Source organism: Prionailurus viverrinus, chromosome B4, assembly GCF_022837055.1.
Source record: "Prionailurus viverrinus isolate Anna chromosome B4, UM_Priviv_1.0, whole genome shotgun sequence".
Taxonomy (NCBI): Eukaryota; Metazoa; Chordata; class Mammalia; order Carnivora; family Felidae; genus Prionailurus; species Prionailurus viverrinus.
In genome coordinates, this window is record NC_062567.1 from 129,779,105 (window position 1) to 129,797,593 (window position 18,489).

The 18,489-nt window shown below is 56.2% G+C and overlaps 1 protein-coding gene across 1 annotated transcript; it reads right to left on the reverse strand.

Moving 5' to 3' along the window:
* Nucleotides 1–4,828: 4,828 nt before the first annotated feature.
* DNAL4 (dynein axonemal light chain 4) lies at nt 4,829–16,649 on the reverse strand. Its single transcript, XM_047868416.1, has 4 exons — nt 16,546–16,649; nt 8,914–9,124; nt 7,198–7,281; nt 4,829–5,946 (listed from the first exon to the last, which is right to left on the reverse strand). Exons 2-4 carry the CDS (start codon nt 8,980–8,982, stop codon nt 5,782–5,784), a joined length of 318 nt encoding a protein of 105 aa, XP_047724372.1. The 5' UTR covers nt 8,983–9,124; nt 16,546–16,649; the 3' UTR covers nt 4,829–5,781.
* Nucleotides 16,650–18,489: the final 1,840 nt, after the last annotated feature.

Genomic DNA, 18,489 nt, shown 5'->3' on the forward strand with positions numbered 1-18,489 from the left:
ATCATCCACCACCCATCTATTACTCATCCATCCATCCATCCATCCATCACCCATCTATCCATTATCCATCCATCCATCCACCCATCCATCACCCATCTATCCTCCCATCTACCATCCATCCGTCCATCCACCCACCCATTCATCCATCCATCTACCCACACATCCATCGATCCATCCATCCATCCACCTATCCATCCATCACCCATCTATCCTCCCATCCACCCATCCATCCATCCATCATCCATCATCCATCATCCATCTATCACTCATCCATCTATCTAGCCATCACCCATCCATCCACCACCCATCCATCCATCCATCCATCCATCCAACCATCCATCATCCATCCCCCATCTATCACCCATCCATCCATCCATCCATCGCCCATCTATCCTCCCATCCATCTGTCCATCCATCCATCCATCCATCATCCACCACCCATCTATCTCTCATCCATCTATCTATCCATCACCCATCCATCCACCATCCATCCATCCATCCATCCTCCATCATCCATCCATTCATCCATCTTTTCTTTACTCGCTCACTACGATGCATCTTCAATACATATCAGGCCTTGTGCTAGACAGATAAGACATAGCCCCTGCTATCAAGTCAATAAAATGTAGCAGGTGTAGATGCCATAACAGAAGATGTGGCATGCTGGGGACACAAAGCAAAAGTCTAGAAGGGGTGTCCAGAGGGTGCAGTGGGGAAGGCGTCCTGGGGGAACTAGTCACTCTCACCACATCTCTGAGGCTGTTGGTGTGCAGGAGAGAACCCTTAACCCAAGGCCAGCCCCCGCTGCTGGCCTGTCACAAGTTCTCTTTGAAGCCATTTCCCCACTGCTGCTGGTAGTGGGGATCCTCATGGAACCTACCTGGCTCACCTCACTGGGCCATTTTAAGGCTGGAGGTACAGACACAGCTTGGAGGAGACTTGGGTAACAGCAAAGTCCTCACAAGCACTTGTTACTGAGATTGTCTTCCCTGGCTCAGGATGGAAGGGTGGGTCTAGTCCAGCTGTTTGGGGTCCTTGGTCACCGGAAGTGTGTGTGTATATGCACACCTGTGTGTGTGGTCACCCTGTCGTTCACGCTCTAGCCTGGCATGGCCGACGTCTATAGGGGCCAAGAGGCCCAAGCGTGCGGGATGGCACCCCAGACTGGCCCTGACCCAAGTCCTGGATCGGCCCTTCCAACCTTAAGCCACTTCCATGTCCGTGGCCACCGTGGCCCTAGTGCCCTACAGTGACCTTGGGAAGGAGACCGGGCCGGGGCCGGGGGCCCTCTTTTGCAGGTGAGGAAACGGGAGATCTGAGGAGCAAGAGGCTCGTCCCAGCTGGCGGGCAGACCACTGGAGAGGTTTAAGCGCTGGGGCTCTGGCGTCACCGGCCTACGGTGGTGCCTCTCAATCCCTCTGTGACCTGGGGCTTCAGCTCTCTGTGCCTCGATGACCCATCTGAAGAGAGGGGGACATTGGACAGTATCTCCTCACAGGGTGGATGTGAGAATTACGTGAGCCAGAGTTTGGAAAATGCTCAGTGGAGTGCCAGAACACTTGGTGGTGCGGGAATATTATTAATACTAATTCAGAACTTTTGCCTCCTGGGCGCGCTCTCTTTCCACTCCCCACCCCCCTGCCGGGCCTTTCTAAGGATCGAAGACAGCAGCTGGCAGTGGGAGGTGGTTGCTTTAAATATGAGATGAGAAGAACAAAAGGAAAATAGAACAGGGTGGTGGCTTGTGGCTAAACTTTAACAATTCTCCTCCCCGAACTGGGGGAGGGTCTAAAGGACAGAATCAGATGCTGCCCGCTTTTGTCTTTAAGGAGCTAAAGGCCCTGCTTCACAGCTCAGTCGCTGGTGTGCGCTGGGACCCCACAGCCTAAGGGGACACCCTCCTGCCTGCCTGTTCTCCAGAGAGGCAGGAAGTAGGTTAAGCGGGATCCTGGAGCTTCTCTGCATCAGGTCTAAGATGACATTAAGTATCCACCAGATTTCTCCACAGGCCACACAGCCTGCCCCCTGGCAGCTCGCCCACTGCCTCCGTCACATGAGCCCCATTACCAAGTTCTCACACTGACTGCCCCAGCGCCCCATGCCCCCCCCCCCCGACCTCCCCTCGAGTCTGCGCGGGCCGTGTTGGGGCAAGGGGGCAATGTTTCATTCCGTCTGATCCGCTGGCCACTCACTGCTCTCCTAGGCAGAGGGACGGAGCCCTGGGGGTTGGGGCCTATGACTCGGCCTCTAAACAAGGCTGCCAACCGCCCCCACCCCGACTATGGCCGGCCAGGCAGAAGGGACCGAGGTGGTGGTGAGCCACCGAACACGGAGGGCAGTGGAGAGACGGCCCGCAGGGGCTGCGGGTCCCGCCTCTAAGGAAATGCCCGGGGCTGCTGTGGTCCGAGCAGAGGGCAAGGTGGAGACCCGAGGCCGGTGGGAGGCAACCAGAAGGCCCGTGAACAGAGCTTGTGCAGAGATGTGCGCGGAGAGCAGAGGCCCGAGGCCGAGGCTCAGGTTCTGGCCAGAACCTTCCCAGCTGGACCCTGGGCAAGGGCCCTCATCCTCCCAACCTCAGATTCCTGATTTGTAAATGGGACAGTGACTTACCGCCTGGGAGGTCTGCTCAGGATACAGGACATCGTGGTCATAAGGGAGGGAGCCCAATGCTTGCCAAGTGGGACACGCTCAACAGACAGCGTTCTCTTCCTCCGTGGCCCCCGCAAAGCCCTCGCCTTCGGCTCGCTCCCTTCCCCCGTGCCCCCATCTTGCCCTTTGGTCCAACTCCAGGCCAAGGCCTCCACCTCCCCGAGCATCTCGGCAGCGTTCTCGGGCCACCGAGGATCTGCACGTGCTGCTCCCACAGTTGACGGCCCCTTCCCCCTGCCTCCACCCCTGGAAAAAGCCGAGGCCTAGCTCAGTGCCACCTCCTCTGTGAAGCTTTCCCCCAGTGCCCTGGGCAGTGAGTTGCTCCCTTTCCCGAACCCCGCATTTCCCCGAACCTCACCCGTCTCCTCCTAGCAGATGACTTAAACGCATCCTGCTTTTCTGTTCCTGCGTCTGTCTCCCTCGACAGACCTGTAGCCATTCACTGCCGAGACGTCACCTTCTTCATTGTGTCCCTCTCCTTTTCGGCACCTGTCAGCGAAGGCTTGTCGAACCCCTGGCCCCGAGCAGGGAGGCCCCCGTGAGGAAGGTCGGGGTGACCGTGGCTGGCCCCGACCTCGGGGAGCAGAAGGAAGAAATCCCTGGGAAACAGCTGCCACGGTGCCCAGTCACTGACCCGGCCCAACAGTGACCACACCCTCTGTGACAGCAGGACGGGGAGGGTGGGGGAGGGGGCCCTACCAGCCGGATCTTGCTGAATTTCTACCCCGTCCTGAGGGGCTGGGGGTCAGGTGGGAGCAGCAGCACACGCAAGGGTGCACATCCAGACAGCAAGAGTGCACAGCACCGGGGTGTCACCTGCCCCGGATGCGGGCCTGAGACTCCCGACCCCCTCAGGAGGCTGGTGCTTTTTATCCCCATTCTGCAGACAAAGCCACTGAGGCACAGCGAGCTTAGGAAGAGCAGGGCTGGGCCCGAGCCAGATCTGTGGGCCTCGGAGCCCACACGCCCAAGTGCCACCCCCACCACCTCGGCCGCAGGCTGCGCCAAGCCTCACTTGCTGGCACCCGCGGGTGTGGATTCACGGAGAGAACAGACGCAAAGCGGGCGGTTAGCAAACCACGGCTATTCCAGGCCTCGGCGCCCCCTCTCCCGTCACTCCTCCCTGTGTGCCCCCAATCTCTCCAGCCTCGGAGGGGGGACCTCGACTTCTCATTCAGGTCTGCCTGTCGTCAGCCCGGGACCCTGCGAGGCAGCAACTCAGCCAGCACTTAGGTCCACGAGCGACCACTAGTCTCTCTGCCCAGCCGCCCTGGTCTGTGTGAGCAAACCTTGGCTGCCTGAAGCCACGATGTCCCGCATGTCTGTTGACAGATCTACTCACGACTGGACTCAGCCTCAGAAGGGCATGGCTGGGCCAGGGGCCGAGACTCCCGGGGCCCCAGTGTCCCGCGTGGGCCAGCCCAGGAGGCCCCGCGGGGTGGGGAACAGAGGCTGCAGGGAAGAGGGGCCTGCTCTCCCCGGGGCCAGTGTTTTAGGGTCTGAGACTGGAATTGAGGGGCCGGCCCCTGAGCCGAAGGGGCTTCGTGGTCCCACAATGTGCCCCCCCATCCTCAAATCACTTTTGCCTCCGTGTCTCTACTCCCATCACCCCTCGGTCTGGAGCAGCCCCTCCCCCAGTAAAGCCCCCTCTCCCTCAAGAGTCAGCTTTCGGGCCTCGTCGGCCAGAGGCCCACCTCACTCCCTGGGCTGGGACCGGAAGCGCCCCTTCTCCTCCTGGGGTGCCCTGTCCTATCTTTCACATCTGCTTGTAACGACTGGGTTCAAGTGTTCCTCCACAGGAGACTGTGGGCTCACTGAGGGCAGGGTCTGTGGCTTTTCCATCTCCGGGACCCTGCCCCTGGGCCCTGGCATCCACCAGCTGTTGAATCAACACCTTTGCACTGAAACCACGTTATGCGAGACCAACGGCTTTACGGCAGCTCGGTCTGGCCATCGAGGGCGTCTCAGTCAGCGTCCGTGTGGCCCCAGTGACCGCACTCAGCCCCCACCCGGGACGGAACGGCGAGCGGCGGGGCCTGGGCGAGCGGGGCTGTGTCTGGGCCCCGGTTCCCAGGAGCCTCGCTATTCAGCCAGAAGTCTCTCTGGGCTCCCGGGACCCACCACAGCCCGAGGATACCCAGCCCATCTTCCCCTAACCTCAAGAGACTGTAGCTCAAGGTCCATTTTTGGTCACTTTAATTGTAAAAACGAAGACATTTATATAAATAAGACCGCTGTGTAAAATAGGATTCACCCTTCTACTAAAACCCTTCTCCCCACGCTCAAAAAAGAATATAGAAAAGCCAGCAGAGATCAGAAGTACAAATCAGCATGCGGTCCCTGATGAGAAGTAACTGGCAGGCCAGGTTTCCCTGCCGAAACAGGCCTCGTGGTGAGCGCACTCCTGGCCCAGGAGCCTCGCCGGAGGCTCAGTGACACCCACGCCCTCTGCCACGGGAGCCCAAGTGCACAGGTGGAGGCGGTACAAAAGGTTCGCGGCCTGGCGGCTGGGGAGGGAGGACAGCACGTGGGGAAAGGCTGTCGGTCCTCGCGCCAAAGCCGGGGACGACGGAGCTAGCGGTCCAATGGGAGGCAGCGGTTTGTTCAGCCTGGGGTCGGGCTGGGGAAGGGGCTCCTGGAGGGTCACCTCTTCTCCAGAGGACGAGGGGAGAAAGCTGCCAGTGTCCCTTGAGAGGACAGGCTCCTCCTGGGGCCACGTGCATATGGCCGGTGAAGACAAGGACAGTGCAGGCCGGCCGCAGCGCGGCGGCGGGGGGGGGGGGGGGGGGGGGTGGCAGGGGGGCGGCGAGGGCTCCCGGGAGGCGAGGGGAGAGCGGCCCCCAAGAGAGGTGGGGCTGGCGTGTCCTTGTGCGAAAAATCCCACCTCCCCACCCTCCTACCCTGTCACACCTCCCACCCCTCCCCTGCGTCCAGACCGAGGCCTGCTCTCCCCTTCGCGCGCTGGGGGCCTGGGGAAAGGTGTCCACGCGTTCACCCGCTGGGCGCGGCTCGGGAAACTGTCATCAAAGGGCAAAAGGAAAGACCCCAGGCTCTCCTTTGCAAAGCGAGGGCCTGCCTGGGGCCGCTCCCCATCCCTGCAGGGGACGGGGGCAGGGGTGGGGGGGGACGGTGTCAGGAGCACTTCCAGACACACACAGCCAGGGTCCCCCCGAAGTACAGGTACAGGAGGTTCTTCACCTCGTGTGTGATCTCAAACCCAAAGCCCTCGCCGATGACCACGTGCCAGGAGGAACCGAACTTCTTGTCCATCGTCTCTTTGATCATCTTGGCAGCGCTCTGGAACAAAGGGGACGCTCATCAGGTGGGAAAGGCTGGGGGGGCGGAGCACGAGCCAACCCCCGCCTCCCCCCGGGAAGCCGAAGTCTTGGCGGGAGAAGAGCCCATGCCCCACTCTTCTGCCTCCTGCCAGGGGCTGGGACACAGGGACGGAAGAGCAGACCCTACCCCACCAGTCAAGAAGACACTGGTGAGGCTGGTCGAGCAGGCCCTGGTCTGAAGAGGGAGCCCCGGGTCGGTGTCCAGCCTCCGCCTTTCAGTGCCCGTGTCTGGGGTCGGCACCGCGAGGCTGCGGTGGGGACTAAGCACAGTAACGCGTGACAGCACTCCGCACGCCTCGCGCGGTCCTCGTCACTGCGAGGAGGTGTCAAGTTTGTCTCCAGGGAACAGAAAGGTTTTTCCCTAATGGGTCCGGGGAACTTCTGGAAGGGGAGTTGGACTGCGTCCCTCAGTTACGGCAACAGCTCCCACTCCTTCCTGTGCTCTTTCAAGAAGCTTCTTCTGAGAAGAGGCCTAGGGAGGGCAGAGGACCCAGTCTCTGAGGGGGAGTCCGTGCCGGGCGCTTGGCCCGCGTCATCTCTGCACACACGTTCTCGCGGCCCCCCGGTGGGGAGGCAGCATCTGACTCCCCGTTACAGACTAGGAGACTGGGGCTCAGAGATGAGAAATGGCTTATCCGGGGTTAAAGAGCTCGGAAGGGCTGGAGACAGCATTTGAACTTGGGCCTGGGTCTGCCTCCCCACTGGCTGGGCTGTCGTGATGCTGACTTCTTTCTCACTCATCACCGGGCTGATGAATGACATTCCTGCGTCACTGCCTGTTGGCCATATCCCCAGCACCCTGAACAGTGACTGGCACAAGGGATGGCGTTTAACATCTTTTTTGGATGGATGGATGGATGGATGGATGGATGGATGGATGGGTGGATGGGTACGTGAATGAATGCCTGGGCCTCTGTTCTCCCCTGGGACGGAGCCAAGGGGGAGAGGTGCCCTACCCAGCAGACCCCCGGAGACAGGGAACACAGGCAGGGGCACCCGAAGAGCCCTCTAGGGCTGGGCATGACCACCATCAGATCAGTGCCCCAGAGACAGCACCAGCCTCTTCCCTCGCTGGCTTTCCTCGGGCTTCGAATGCTTCCAAGGAAGGCGCCAGCCGGGCCCCAGTAGGACTCTCTGGAGCTGGCTGTGGGGACCGGGGCCACCTGATTCACCCACGGGGGTCACCGAAGGCACAAGGGGCCGCCTGTACCTCATTGTTGTTGGAGAATTTCTCACAGGCCGTGACACATAGCTCCATGGTCTCTACTCGCATCTCCTCTGGCATGTCCGAATGCTAGAGACAGGGCAGGGAGACAAACAGAGAGAGGCTTAGCCCACCAGCTGGCCTTCCGGGCTGGCTTCGCCGTCCCAAGCTTAAGGCATGGACATTGGGTAGCCGCCCTGGCACGGCCCCGGGCAAGCCCATCTCCTGACTCGGGGCGTGCGGCTGGGACAGAGGGCATGGAATCTGGCGAAGCTGAGCGGGCTTTAACGCCCGGGCCCCTCTGCAAGGGCACGAAGCTTCCGGCATCACGTTCCAGCCAACAGACATGGGGAGAAGGCTGGCCCGGGCAGGAGAGGATGCCGGTTGCGGAAACAGTTTACATGGGCCCCAGAGCACAGCTGGATCTCAGCCGGAAGGGCCTGGAGAGACAGCTCCGGGTTCTTCCTAACTCGGACCGCTCTCTCTCATCCACTTGGCTGGATCCCCCTCCTCCTCCTGATTGCGGGAGGGCCCTGGGCTTCGTCCCTACCCTGTCTCTTCGCCAGCAAGCTCCTCTCCGGGAGGTCCCACCCTGTTCCGTGGCGTCATGTATCTTCTACGTGAGGGTTCTTCCGTTTTCGCTCCCAGCTCTAACCTTTTTTTTGGGGGGCTCCGGACTCCTATGGCCAACTCTCTACTTGACAAGCTTAGACGTCTAAAGGATAACTCGACTTTCCCCACAAACCTATGCTTCCTCCTCCTTCCTTTTCTTGGTAATTGACACCATTTTCTCTCCTGAGTTCGGGGAAAAAAAAAAAAAAAGTCCTGGGAGTTATCCTTGACTTTCCTGTCCTCACACCTGGCACCCAATGCGCCAGTGAGTTCTACGGCCTCAACCTCCAAGAGGCGTCCTGAGTCTGAACGTGTCCCCTTCCACTCCGTGACCTGGGCCTCTGCAGTAGTGTCCTCGCGGGTCTCCCCACTTCCACTCCGGTCCCCTAAAAATCCATTCTCCTTACAACAGCTGGAGCGATCCTTCGAAAACATCAAACGCGTCCCATCACTCCTCGGCTTAAAACACCTGCTGCTCCCTTCGGGCCCGGGAGAGCGTCCACACTCTTCACCATGACTGTCACAGCGCCTGGCCCACCTGTGAGGTCTGGCCTGCTGCCACTCTGGCCCTCACGTCCCCCCACCCGCCTCGGCACTCGCCGGCCTTCCTTCTGTTCCTCCAAAATGCCGAGCTCACTCCCACCGCGGGCGTTCGGGGCTCGCCGTTTCCCCTGCTTGGCGCGTGCTTCCCAGACCTTGGCAAGGCTGTCTCCCTAACTTCATTCAAGTCTCTGACCGGAGAACTCTGTCCAGAGGCTAACCTCTGCTCTCTAGCCCCTGACACCTGCTTTCTCTCTCTTGATAGCGCTATTTACCGGATTACGCTCCTTGAAACTTTTCTTCCTGCGGCCCAGGCCTTTGCCTGTCTCGCTCGCTACTGCACCCACAGTGCCTAGAAGAGAGCCCGACGTACAGTAGGTGACCTAAGTACTTGTCGAGTGAATGAAGGAACGAAGGAATGGAGCACTGTCAACTCTCAGACCTCCAGAGCTGAGCCAGGGGAGCCCTTAACTTCCTCCTCCTGCTGTCCTGCAGGGAACGAGCTCTCTGCCTCGCTTCGAGGCGGTGTGGGCCCTGCTGGCCGCCCTGCCTCCCTGCCCCGGGGCTTACCCTGACCAGAGGGAAGGTCTGCAGTCGCTTATAATCAGCCTCATCTTTCTTCCCTTCCGTTTCTCCCATGATCCTTCCACCGTGACCCCCGGAGGGAGAGAGTGGGCTCTCGGGAGGTGCTGGCGCTGGCAGTGAAGACCACACCCTGGGGATTCAGGAAGCAGGCCCTGCCAACTGGGTGGGAGCAGAAAATGTCTTTCCTCAAGGGGTGCTGTGGAAAACAGGAAAAACCAGGAGAAAGAGTTGGCTTTCAAACCATACATCACAAATTAGAAATGTCTCACTGACAATTTGACACCTCCCCGTCTTAACTCCTCCGCATCCTTTTCCAAATGGCCAGCAAGTCTGCAGACGGGAGGATGAGTCAACGCGAGATGCTGGGACCCGGTGGTTAAGAACACACTGGTATGCGGCTACAAGCCCACACTGTCATTATCAAGACAAATACTGAGTGCGGGCCAGGCCGAGGGTGGAGCCTGGAGCTTGCAATTAACACACGCAGCTTCTCTGTATGCACACATATGTACACGGTCCTTACTCCCCAGCACACGTAGCTGGAAAGGGAAATGTCGGGTCAGGATCAACAATCCCGGGCTTGTGTGCAAGCCGGAGCCTCTTCCACGGGTCCCTGATCTTCGGAAGGAATGGGAACAGTGATGGTCCGTGTCCTCCTCGGCTTGCCGGGCTCCCAGCACTTCCTGCCCCCTCCCCCTCAGGCCTGCCTGGTCCAGAAGCTGTAAGGCCTGGGCCTCCTGGTTCTACTGTTCCCCAGCAGTGTGGCCTTGGGCCTCAGGGTCCTCACCAGGAACCTGGGAGCAGCCACATCTATCTCGTGGGGCTGTTACGAGACTCAGATGAGAAGGTACGTGAAGCTAACCCAGTGCCCAGCACATGGCCACATACACGAGAGACTGTGTGTGGATATGAATGGAAAGTTATAAAGCCTAATACATATGTTTGGATTTTTTTTCTTTCCAAATCTAGCTATGTAAAAACAGATGGGACTTTTCCTAAAGAGAGGAGCTGGGTCCTAATGTCTGTGAGCACTGCTGGAAATCCTGGTTGTTTCTCCTTATTCTCCAATTCAATTTAGCCTGTAATTCAAGGGACTTTTTCTCTCGGAAGAAGGACTAACACAAGTGCCTACAACCCACCGTGCTGCGAACCCTGCTTAACCATCCACATTGAACACCTACAAGCAAATAATGTTACGCCAGCGTTTCTGACATTTCCAAACTGGTTTGTTTTCATGGCACGGCCACCAAGCCCGAAAACGCCGAGCGTAGCAACTAACGGGCAGTCGTGACAGGTGACGTTTGTCAGGTTTCCTGTCCCTAGTGCCCCACTGCTACAACGCCCCTGCGAGTTAGGGCCTGCACCAAAGGAGGCGTAAAGCTGCTACTCCACCGGCCTGAGGTCTCAGCCGGTGAGCGGCAGACCTGGGGTTCGACTCTGGGCGCGGTCTCCGGTGTGGGCCCCTCTCTCTCCTCGTGGCACCGACACAAGGTAGGCGCCCGGTGTGCCACCACCAGCGCGGGCCGTGTGATCCCAGCTGCGAAATGCACGTTTGACGTCTGACCGGTCGGTGACAATCGTTCTCATGTGGATTCGACCCGCGTGTGGCCGAGCACCGAGCTTTCCGCGTGCTTCTTCCGGGCTGTGCTCTCAACCGTCTCCGTCTCTCTGGTGCTTCAGAAGCCCTCGGCGCCATCCCATTTGGTGGGCTCCCTCGAACGAGGCTGGAAGCCTGCCGCCGACTCCACCATCCCGCGACACTGGTATTTTCTGGTTTCCCGGTGGACAGACGGTTCCTCTGAGCTCGTCAATTCTGGGCACCTGTACCACTCAGATATTAGCAGTTCTGGTTTGTCTCTACAGAGAAGTTGGCGAATGACCAGGCACGATCTCACTGGACTTTCTGCTAATGTTTCTCATTTCACAGAATCCAGGGAATCGTCTTGTCTCTGCTCGTTAATGTTAAGGCCCATCTCCAATCCCATCCTGTCCTGGCTTTCATAAAGGCCACTTGCTTGCTGCCTCCTCCCCGTTATCAAGGTGCAACAGAGGTGACGATCAAAGGATACGGGCTTTAAGGCGTGTTTACCTCCCAAGATTCTCAGCTTAAAATGCTGAAGCAGTCGCTGAGGCATTTCTCACCTAAATACCGAATTAAATATTTCAGTCCGATCCAGTGCCTCCTCAGGGCTCAAGAGTGCTCGCCTGGCATGGCCTGGAAGGGAATTCAGTCAAGGGTGTGCCTGCCTGCCCTTGGGGAGGGCGGGGGCTGGGGCTGCTGGGATTCTGTTTCAGCATATGGAACCCTGATGAACCAGACTCAGAGGTCAGAGATATTACCAAAGTCCATTCTTCAGGAACAAAGGGGAAAAAGCCACCGGGACAGGTTTTTTTTTTTTTTTTTTTTTGGAGGGGGAAGGGCGTGGGGAACCGCGAGGTGGGGTATTTAGGCTTGAAGGCCAGTTCTATAACCAAAATGAATTTTGTTCCCTCCGTGCTTTGCAGCCCTGGGCAAGTAATTTAACCCGAGCCTTGGTTTCCGCCTCTGTGCAATGGGATGAACCCGTCTTCTTATTCTCAGAAAGCCACTGCAAGCACCAACGGTATGTATGTGAGGGTGTGGAAACCGCAAAGCTCTGTGCACTATTCTCATCACGCTGCTCACGCTGCCGCCCTGCCGTCGGCCAGCACGTCTCCAACATTATTCAACCGCGCTTATTAAGGACCACGATTGCGAATGCCTCTTCCTAACCACTGCCAGTACTTCTGGGGATCCAAAAGGGATGAGACTTGCAGGATAAAAAGGAACAGTTATAGATGACGTGCTTCCAAATACAGAAAGGTAGGAGAATCTTTTATGATGCTGTATCATTATAGTACAGCTACAGTCATTTGGCCACGATTTAAAGCCCGCCTGGAAGAATGCTACCAAAAATAGCAGACCCAGAGGTTTTAATAACCTTATCAATCTCCCGTGCGAATGAGTGTGTGTCTGACAGCTCCAGGCCAGAAAGAAGTCCCATCAGGCCTAAAAGAGGGCCCTTTAATAATGTAAGTGTGCCCACGGCCAGGGTACTTGAATCTGCTGGGCACCAAAGCTCAACCTGTCCTAGGGACGTCCTGGTGCACAAAGCCAGTGGCGGCCTCGCCCTGTCTCCCGTCCCTTGCTCTCCTTGCCCAAGGACGCCTCCGAACGCTTGGCACAGCCTCGCCCCTGTCTACTGCGAGGCTACGCCCGGGGAACGGGAGGAAAAGACAGGGCTCTCTCTGTCATCACCTTGAAAGACCCAGCGCCCCTTGTCCTGCTGTCTGTGCCTCATTCTTTCGGACACTGACCTCAGTCACCGTGTATTGTTTTGCTCCTGAAGCACTTGGGAAGAATCCTTAGGAGGGTTAAGCGGATGTGAGAGGGGTGGGGGGGGAAATGAAGGACTCTGGGAATTAAGGCCGAGAGTGTCTGCCAGTGCCCCAGAGTGGGGGTGGGGGCAGCCACTCAATGCCTGGAACACTCCTGGCTTGTGCATCCCGGAGCACCCCCGGTCACCACCACCAGGATCCGAGAGGTGGGAGGGCACACTCAGAGCAGGGCATGGGGGTTGGTGGGTGCAGGCTCCGCGGGCAGGTCTGAATTCACATCTCGTGCCTCAGACAAGTGTTTCTCTCTCGGAGCCTTCGTTTATCTCGTCTGGAAATTGGGACGAAGAACAGACTACCTCACAATAAGCGTCAGCTTGTTACCGGTACAGTGAGAGGGGGACCTGCGATGTCTTTCTTCATATACCAGCCCACTAAACACCTAAACGTTCGGCCAGACAAACCAATAGTTACTGGGTCCCCACTCCGCAAGCCACGCTGTAAGCACTGACGGACAAAAGTCACAAGGAAAGTCTGTGGAACACAGCTGGGGCCAGTGGTGGTTGCGGGGGGGGTGGGGTACACCGGGTTTTCATTCATTGTCTCCTTTCATCCAGTAACAACCTGTGAGGGCAGCATCCACTCCCAGTCCTCAGATAAGGCACCCGGGGCTCAGAGAGGTTTGGGGGCTGGCCCAAGGGTACTGAGCCAGCAGGGACAGAGCCAGGATCCAAACCCACATCTGCCCTTCTAATTCTACCTTCTATGCCTCTTCCCCGGTCACAAGCAAGTAGGAGAAAGACAGAAACACAAGTAGCTTCAATTCTCGGCATCTGCCAGTCCAGCCACCTGCCCGGGCACGTCTCCTACTTCCAGACACGTCGGGGGGACACACTGGGTGCCCTGGTCATACCCCCCGCCCTTCCCTGCCACGTCGACCCTCTGCCTTCCGGCAAACACGGAGCAAAGCTGGCAAGGTGAGGAGCAAGGAGGCTAAGGGAGTGAGGGCATTCATCCAAGATGCTGGGGGTGAGGTCAGGAGACAACACGGGAGACCCGGATTTCACAGATCAGTTTCAAAGGGGGGAAGCAAACACAGGATTGCGTTTTCAAGTTACGCTGAGAACATTAAACACATCATCTACTATAAATGAAGGTTTTAATAGTTAGAAGGAAAGGGTTGCAGAATAAAGGACAGTCCTCAGAAAAGACAGTTACTTTCCTCTCTCTCTCTCTCTCTCTCTCTCTCTCTCACACACACACACACACACACACACACACACACACAGGAAGTTGCTGCTGTTAGTGTTGTTTTTAACATTGTCCTCTTTTTTTCTTGTTTTACTGAGGTCTAGTGAAGACTTCTGATGTGCCTTAGACCATGGGGAGGGAGGGAGGGAGGAAGAGGTGGGGGAGATAGAGACATTTTCTTTATGTGTAACACGACATACTAAACAATATTGACTCACGTGGTCCCCCCCCACCCCCGCCACCACCACCAACATACCCAAATTTGGATGAAATCCCAAACCTTTTGTTCAAGATACAAAGTACAACAAAAAGTCACGGCCGTCACAGCTATTAGCTCCAAGCGAGCACAGATGCTCACCACACACAGCCGTCTACGCAGTTTGCCGCCCCTCTCCTTCCCGCTCAAGAGAACAGATTTGAATGTGAGGGACGAAGAAGGACATTATTCCAGAAATAAATTGGAGTTGGCGCTGATTGGTTATTATTTTCTTTTAACCATTCGCAACTGCGAATTATTGGTGGCAGGTCACAACCAGCCACGACTGAGCAGTTGTGTCGCGAGTCCAGACAGTCACCTGAGGCTGAAGGGTCTTCTCTCTTCCCCTGTGGATGCCCCAGGGCACTAGTCCAGTGTCTGCCACATGGCAGAAGCCCAACAGATATCTCTATTGTCGTTAAATTAGATTTCATTTGCTCCCTGAGAAGCATCAATCCATTTGAGTATCAAATCCATTCGATCGGATTTATTGAGCACTGACCATAAGCAAGGCAACAGGATGGATATTCTACATCCAGGATCTCACTTACTGCCCCCTGTCCCCAATAACTCTGCTACACAGGTGCTATTATCCCTACTATTCTCATGGCCACGACGGCCGAGAAAAGGAAAGTGACTTTCTACCCAGCTAGTAAATGGAGGAGCTAGGACTCCCTCAGTATATATAGGACTTCAAGATTAGGCTTTTTCGATGACTCCACTTTAAGCAGGAGACAGTCTCTGCTTTCAAAGGGGCTTATGATCTGAGAGACCACCACACACACAAGGAACTGACTATGGTTCGCGACAGAAAGCAGAACATGCCACAAGGCAGATGCAGAGATAGAGGCAGGAGGAGAATTCTAGAAGGGGCAGGGGAGAGGATGGCAAGAAACGCTTGGTGGCAGGAGCAGCCTCAGAGTGGGAATCCTGGCAAGTGGACAAGGTGAGGAAGCCGTTCTGGGCAGAGAGATGAACAAACACAGCGACTTCAAAGCAGAAAGCTCAAAGCATTTTCTGGGAAAGTCCAATGGTTCAATCTGGCTGGGGACAGAACCTGGCACAGGAGAAGGGAGAAAAAAGGCTGGGAAACAATGCTGGGGGGTGGGTTTGTGGAATCATAGAAAGGCCCTATAACCTAGGCCTGAGAAGCGTGGACATTTTTGGTGGGGAAAGAGAAACGCTTTGGAAGTCTCTCGGGGGTTGGTGACATTGCATTGTTTTCAGGCAATTATTCTGGTGGGCTGGGTAAACAGAAGAGACTGGAGGTAGGGACACCAGTTAGGAAGTTACGGCACTGGCTCAGGTGATCTGAACCAAACTGGCCGCTTCTGGAATGGAGATGTGAGATCCTCAAGGAGGCAGAATCAAAGCAACTTGACAACTGCCTGAGTGGGATGGGACGGCAGAGTGAGGGAGGATGGCCATGCCACTGAGAAAGACGGCATGTCGGGTAGGACAGACGGATGGTGAAGAAGCGGGCCGGTCTGATTTTAGAACTACGGAGTGTAAGTTGCTCGTAAGACACGGCGAAGAAAAGTGTCTCGTCACCGAATCGCACGTCATCAGGCACAGAAGGGAAGGTATTGAGTCCAACCACCACAGCGATATATCACGCACTACCCTCACCCCCACTCCAAAGCATCCCGAACCATGAAAGCCCAGGAAAAAGATCAGAGCACGGGATCTGGGTTTCATGAAGGAATGACCGCTGATAATAAGGGAACTGATGACACTTCTCAGAGAGGGAAAATGTGGGGAAGAGACAAAGGAAGTGAAGTCACAAATGCTGAATCTACATTGGATCAGACTCTTTAAGAAACAAACAAACAAACAATTCAGTTTATTTATTTTGAGAGGAGGGGCGAGGGGCAGAGAGAAAGAGAATCCCAAGCAGGTTGGGGGTATCCAGCGCCCAGCCCTAGGAGGGGCTCGAACTCACCAACGGTGAGATCATGACCTGAGCTGGAATCAAGAGTCCTACGCTTAACCGACTGAGCCACCCAGGCGCCCTGGACCAGCCCCTTCATACTTCAATTCCTTATCCTCAGAATTCCCCCCAAGGCGACGTATCCTGATTTTATATATACTCAGACTGGAGTCCAAGGAGGTTAGAGAACTTGCTAAGGTCCTGTGATTGGGAATTCAAATTAGGTTTGTCAAGTTCTGTTCACTACACCCATGGGTAGCACATCCTCAGGGAAGCCCATGGTTGGATCAAAAAGCACATCCTAGAACGTCAGGGTCGAAGAGGCCTTAGAGATGATTCAAACCAACTTCTATTTACAGACGGGGAAACTGAGGCCCAGAGAAGGAAATGACCAGCTTGGGGTCCCAGCACGTCACCAACGGTCCAAATCAAGCGTCCTGGGCCAAGGCGATGGCGACCACCGGCCCAGCCGCGGGAGCGGGGAACTGCTCCGCGAAACGTGGGGGGGGGGGGGGGGGGGAGATTAAGGTCCTGGGGGGAGTCGGGTCAGGGAGGATGGGGGACCGCGCAGCGTGACGGGGCTTCGGGTGTGTGGGGGAAGGAGCGCCCCGTAGAGTCGCCACAGCTAATCGCTCACGGCCCATTTCCCAGGTCCCCGAAGTGAGGGGGTGGGGGTTGGGAGGACCGGGGGCTGGGGACCAGCAGGCAGGAGACTCGAGGTGGGGCCTCCGCGGTGGGCGAGGCCCCACCCGCCCCGCGACGCCTCGCGGCCCCGCTTCGGGCCGGCCCTCCCCGCCCGGCTGCCCGCCGCGCCCCAGGGCCTCACCTGCTCCCGCGGGGGCCGGAGCCGGGGCCACAGCTAGCGCACCCCCGCCAGGGTTGTCAAGGAGCGAAACAAGAGTGTCTTAGCAACAACAAGGAAGTCCTGCCCCCTCGCCGGACGTTGACAGGGATTTCACTTTTTATTGGTGAATAAAAGTGTCAATCAATGTTAAAGGCCCCTCCAACGTCAGGCTGGTACGGAAAGGGGCGTGGCTAGGGGCTGGGGAGGCGGAGCTGCGGTTATAGTCGTCTTAAGTGGGCCTGAGGAGCCGGGGAGCTACGGAAGTTCTCGTTTGAGAGAAGCAAGCTGGGAAGAGTGGTGTTACTTTGGGCGCTTCTTTGAGCCATTTGAAATTTACAAACGCAATTTGTTGGTGTCGTGACCCCACGATACTGCTTTATTAGAATCTCAAAGGCCTAATAATAACTAGCAGTTATGTAGGCTTCGCAACGAGTATTTCACGTGATTCTTCACATCTTTTTTTTAGGTAATCATATTCGTAACCCCATCTCGGAGAGGTTAAGTAACTTGTTAAAGGAAAGAATCAAAGTAAAACTCCCTGACGTTGAACCAAGCCCTCTTTCCACCGTAGCACACCCACATACTGTTTCCTAATTCCGTAGGAGATGTTGTACCATCTAAAGACACAGTTGTCCAGAGCGTGCCTTTTCTTCCTTTTAGGAGGGAAAATTGATCTGAAAGCCTTAGTGTAACTAGGGAGAAAGGAAAGCGAGGAGGAGAGAAGAACCCGCAGATTCAATTATTTGATTGGTGGGCCAAAGAGTGGGTGGGGTGACTCCATAATTTAAACATTTACTTTTTCATGATGGTACTTCAGGCGAAACCCCACTTCACATTCACTGGCACCTGCTGGGAACTCAGCCCCTGGCCAGGTGCTGGTTATTCAGAGAAGAGGAAGAGGAAGACCTTGGCCCCAGAGAAGACACAGTCCAGTGAGGGGAGAGCTGTGTCAACAAATAGATACAGAAGACTTTATTCTACCTGTACTCTGGTATAGGTGTGGGGTGCTGGTTCTCTCCAAGGAGGGAGTAACTAACTCTCAGAGGAGGTGGTATTGAGTTTGCTGCATCTAAGGCGACTAGCAGGCTAATGAGGGTGGGAGAGCACAGTTTACTGGGGAACTGCCAGCGACTCCCTGAAACCTGGGCTCGGGATGAATGTGGTACAGTGGGAGGTGGCAGTGGAAAGGGTGGGGGTGAAAATGTAGAGGGAAGTAGGGACCACAAGAGTCAGAAGGATTTTGAATGCCAAGTTCAGGGACTTGGGTATTCCTGGGAGTGTTCTCTGGGGTCTTTTAGGTGAGAGTGGAGAAAGTAGCTGTTGGACAGTTCCAAGTAGGGCAGAAATATGGTCAGATCTTTTTTGACCATTGAAAGATCACTTGGGTGATGAATACGGTGGATCAGACTTGGAGTGAGTAGACAGAATGCGGGCACAGTGGGTTTGGTTTTAAGACTTGGCAGCTTGAGGTGTGCTTGGCCCTTGCCGATTCCCAAATCGCCTTCCTGGTGCGTTCTGAGGGTCCGTGGAATGTCTGACTCAGCCTCCAGATTTCCCCAATCCGCTTTGCCAAGTTTCTCCAGGAGATGGAAGTTGGCCTTTGAGGGGGATGAAGCTCTCGCCTCCGCCTCTCATCCAAACTTCTAAAAGGGGTCCACGTTTGCTGTGTTCTCTTTCTCACCTCCTATTCAGTCTTCAGCCCACTACAATCTGGCTTCCACTCCCACGCTGCCACCACCGAAATTACCTCTTCCATGGTTACCGGTGACCTCCTGAAGAGTGGAATCCAACAGACCCTTGTAGTCTTTATCTTTCTGGACCCATCCCCTCTGCTAGTGTAAACTTGTCGACCACATCCGTCTTTGTGAAATTCTCTACTCCAGAAGTAGTGCCTGCAGAACTCAATTTTCAGTGCAGATTCTAGGG

Bases quoted from the DNA above. Each gene is read 5' to 3' on its own strand.
- DNAL4 (XM_047868416.1), bottom strand. From the start codon at position 8,982: ATGGGAGAAACGGAAGGGAAGAAAGATGAGGCTGATTATAAGCGACTG. The intron at 7,282-8,913 runs GTAAGCCCCGGG...CCCTGTCTCTAG, and splicing joins AGACCTTCCCTCTGGTCAGG to CATTCGGACATGCCAGAGGA. The intron at 5,947-7,197 runs GTACAGGCGGCC...CCTTTGTTCCAG, and splicing joins AATTCTCCAACAACAATGAG to AGCGCTGCCAAGATGATCAA.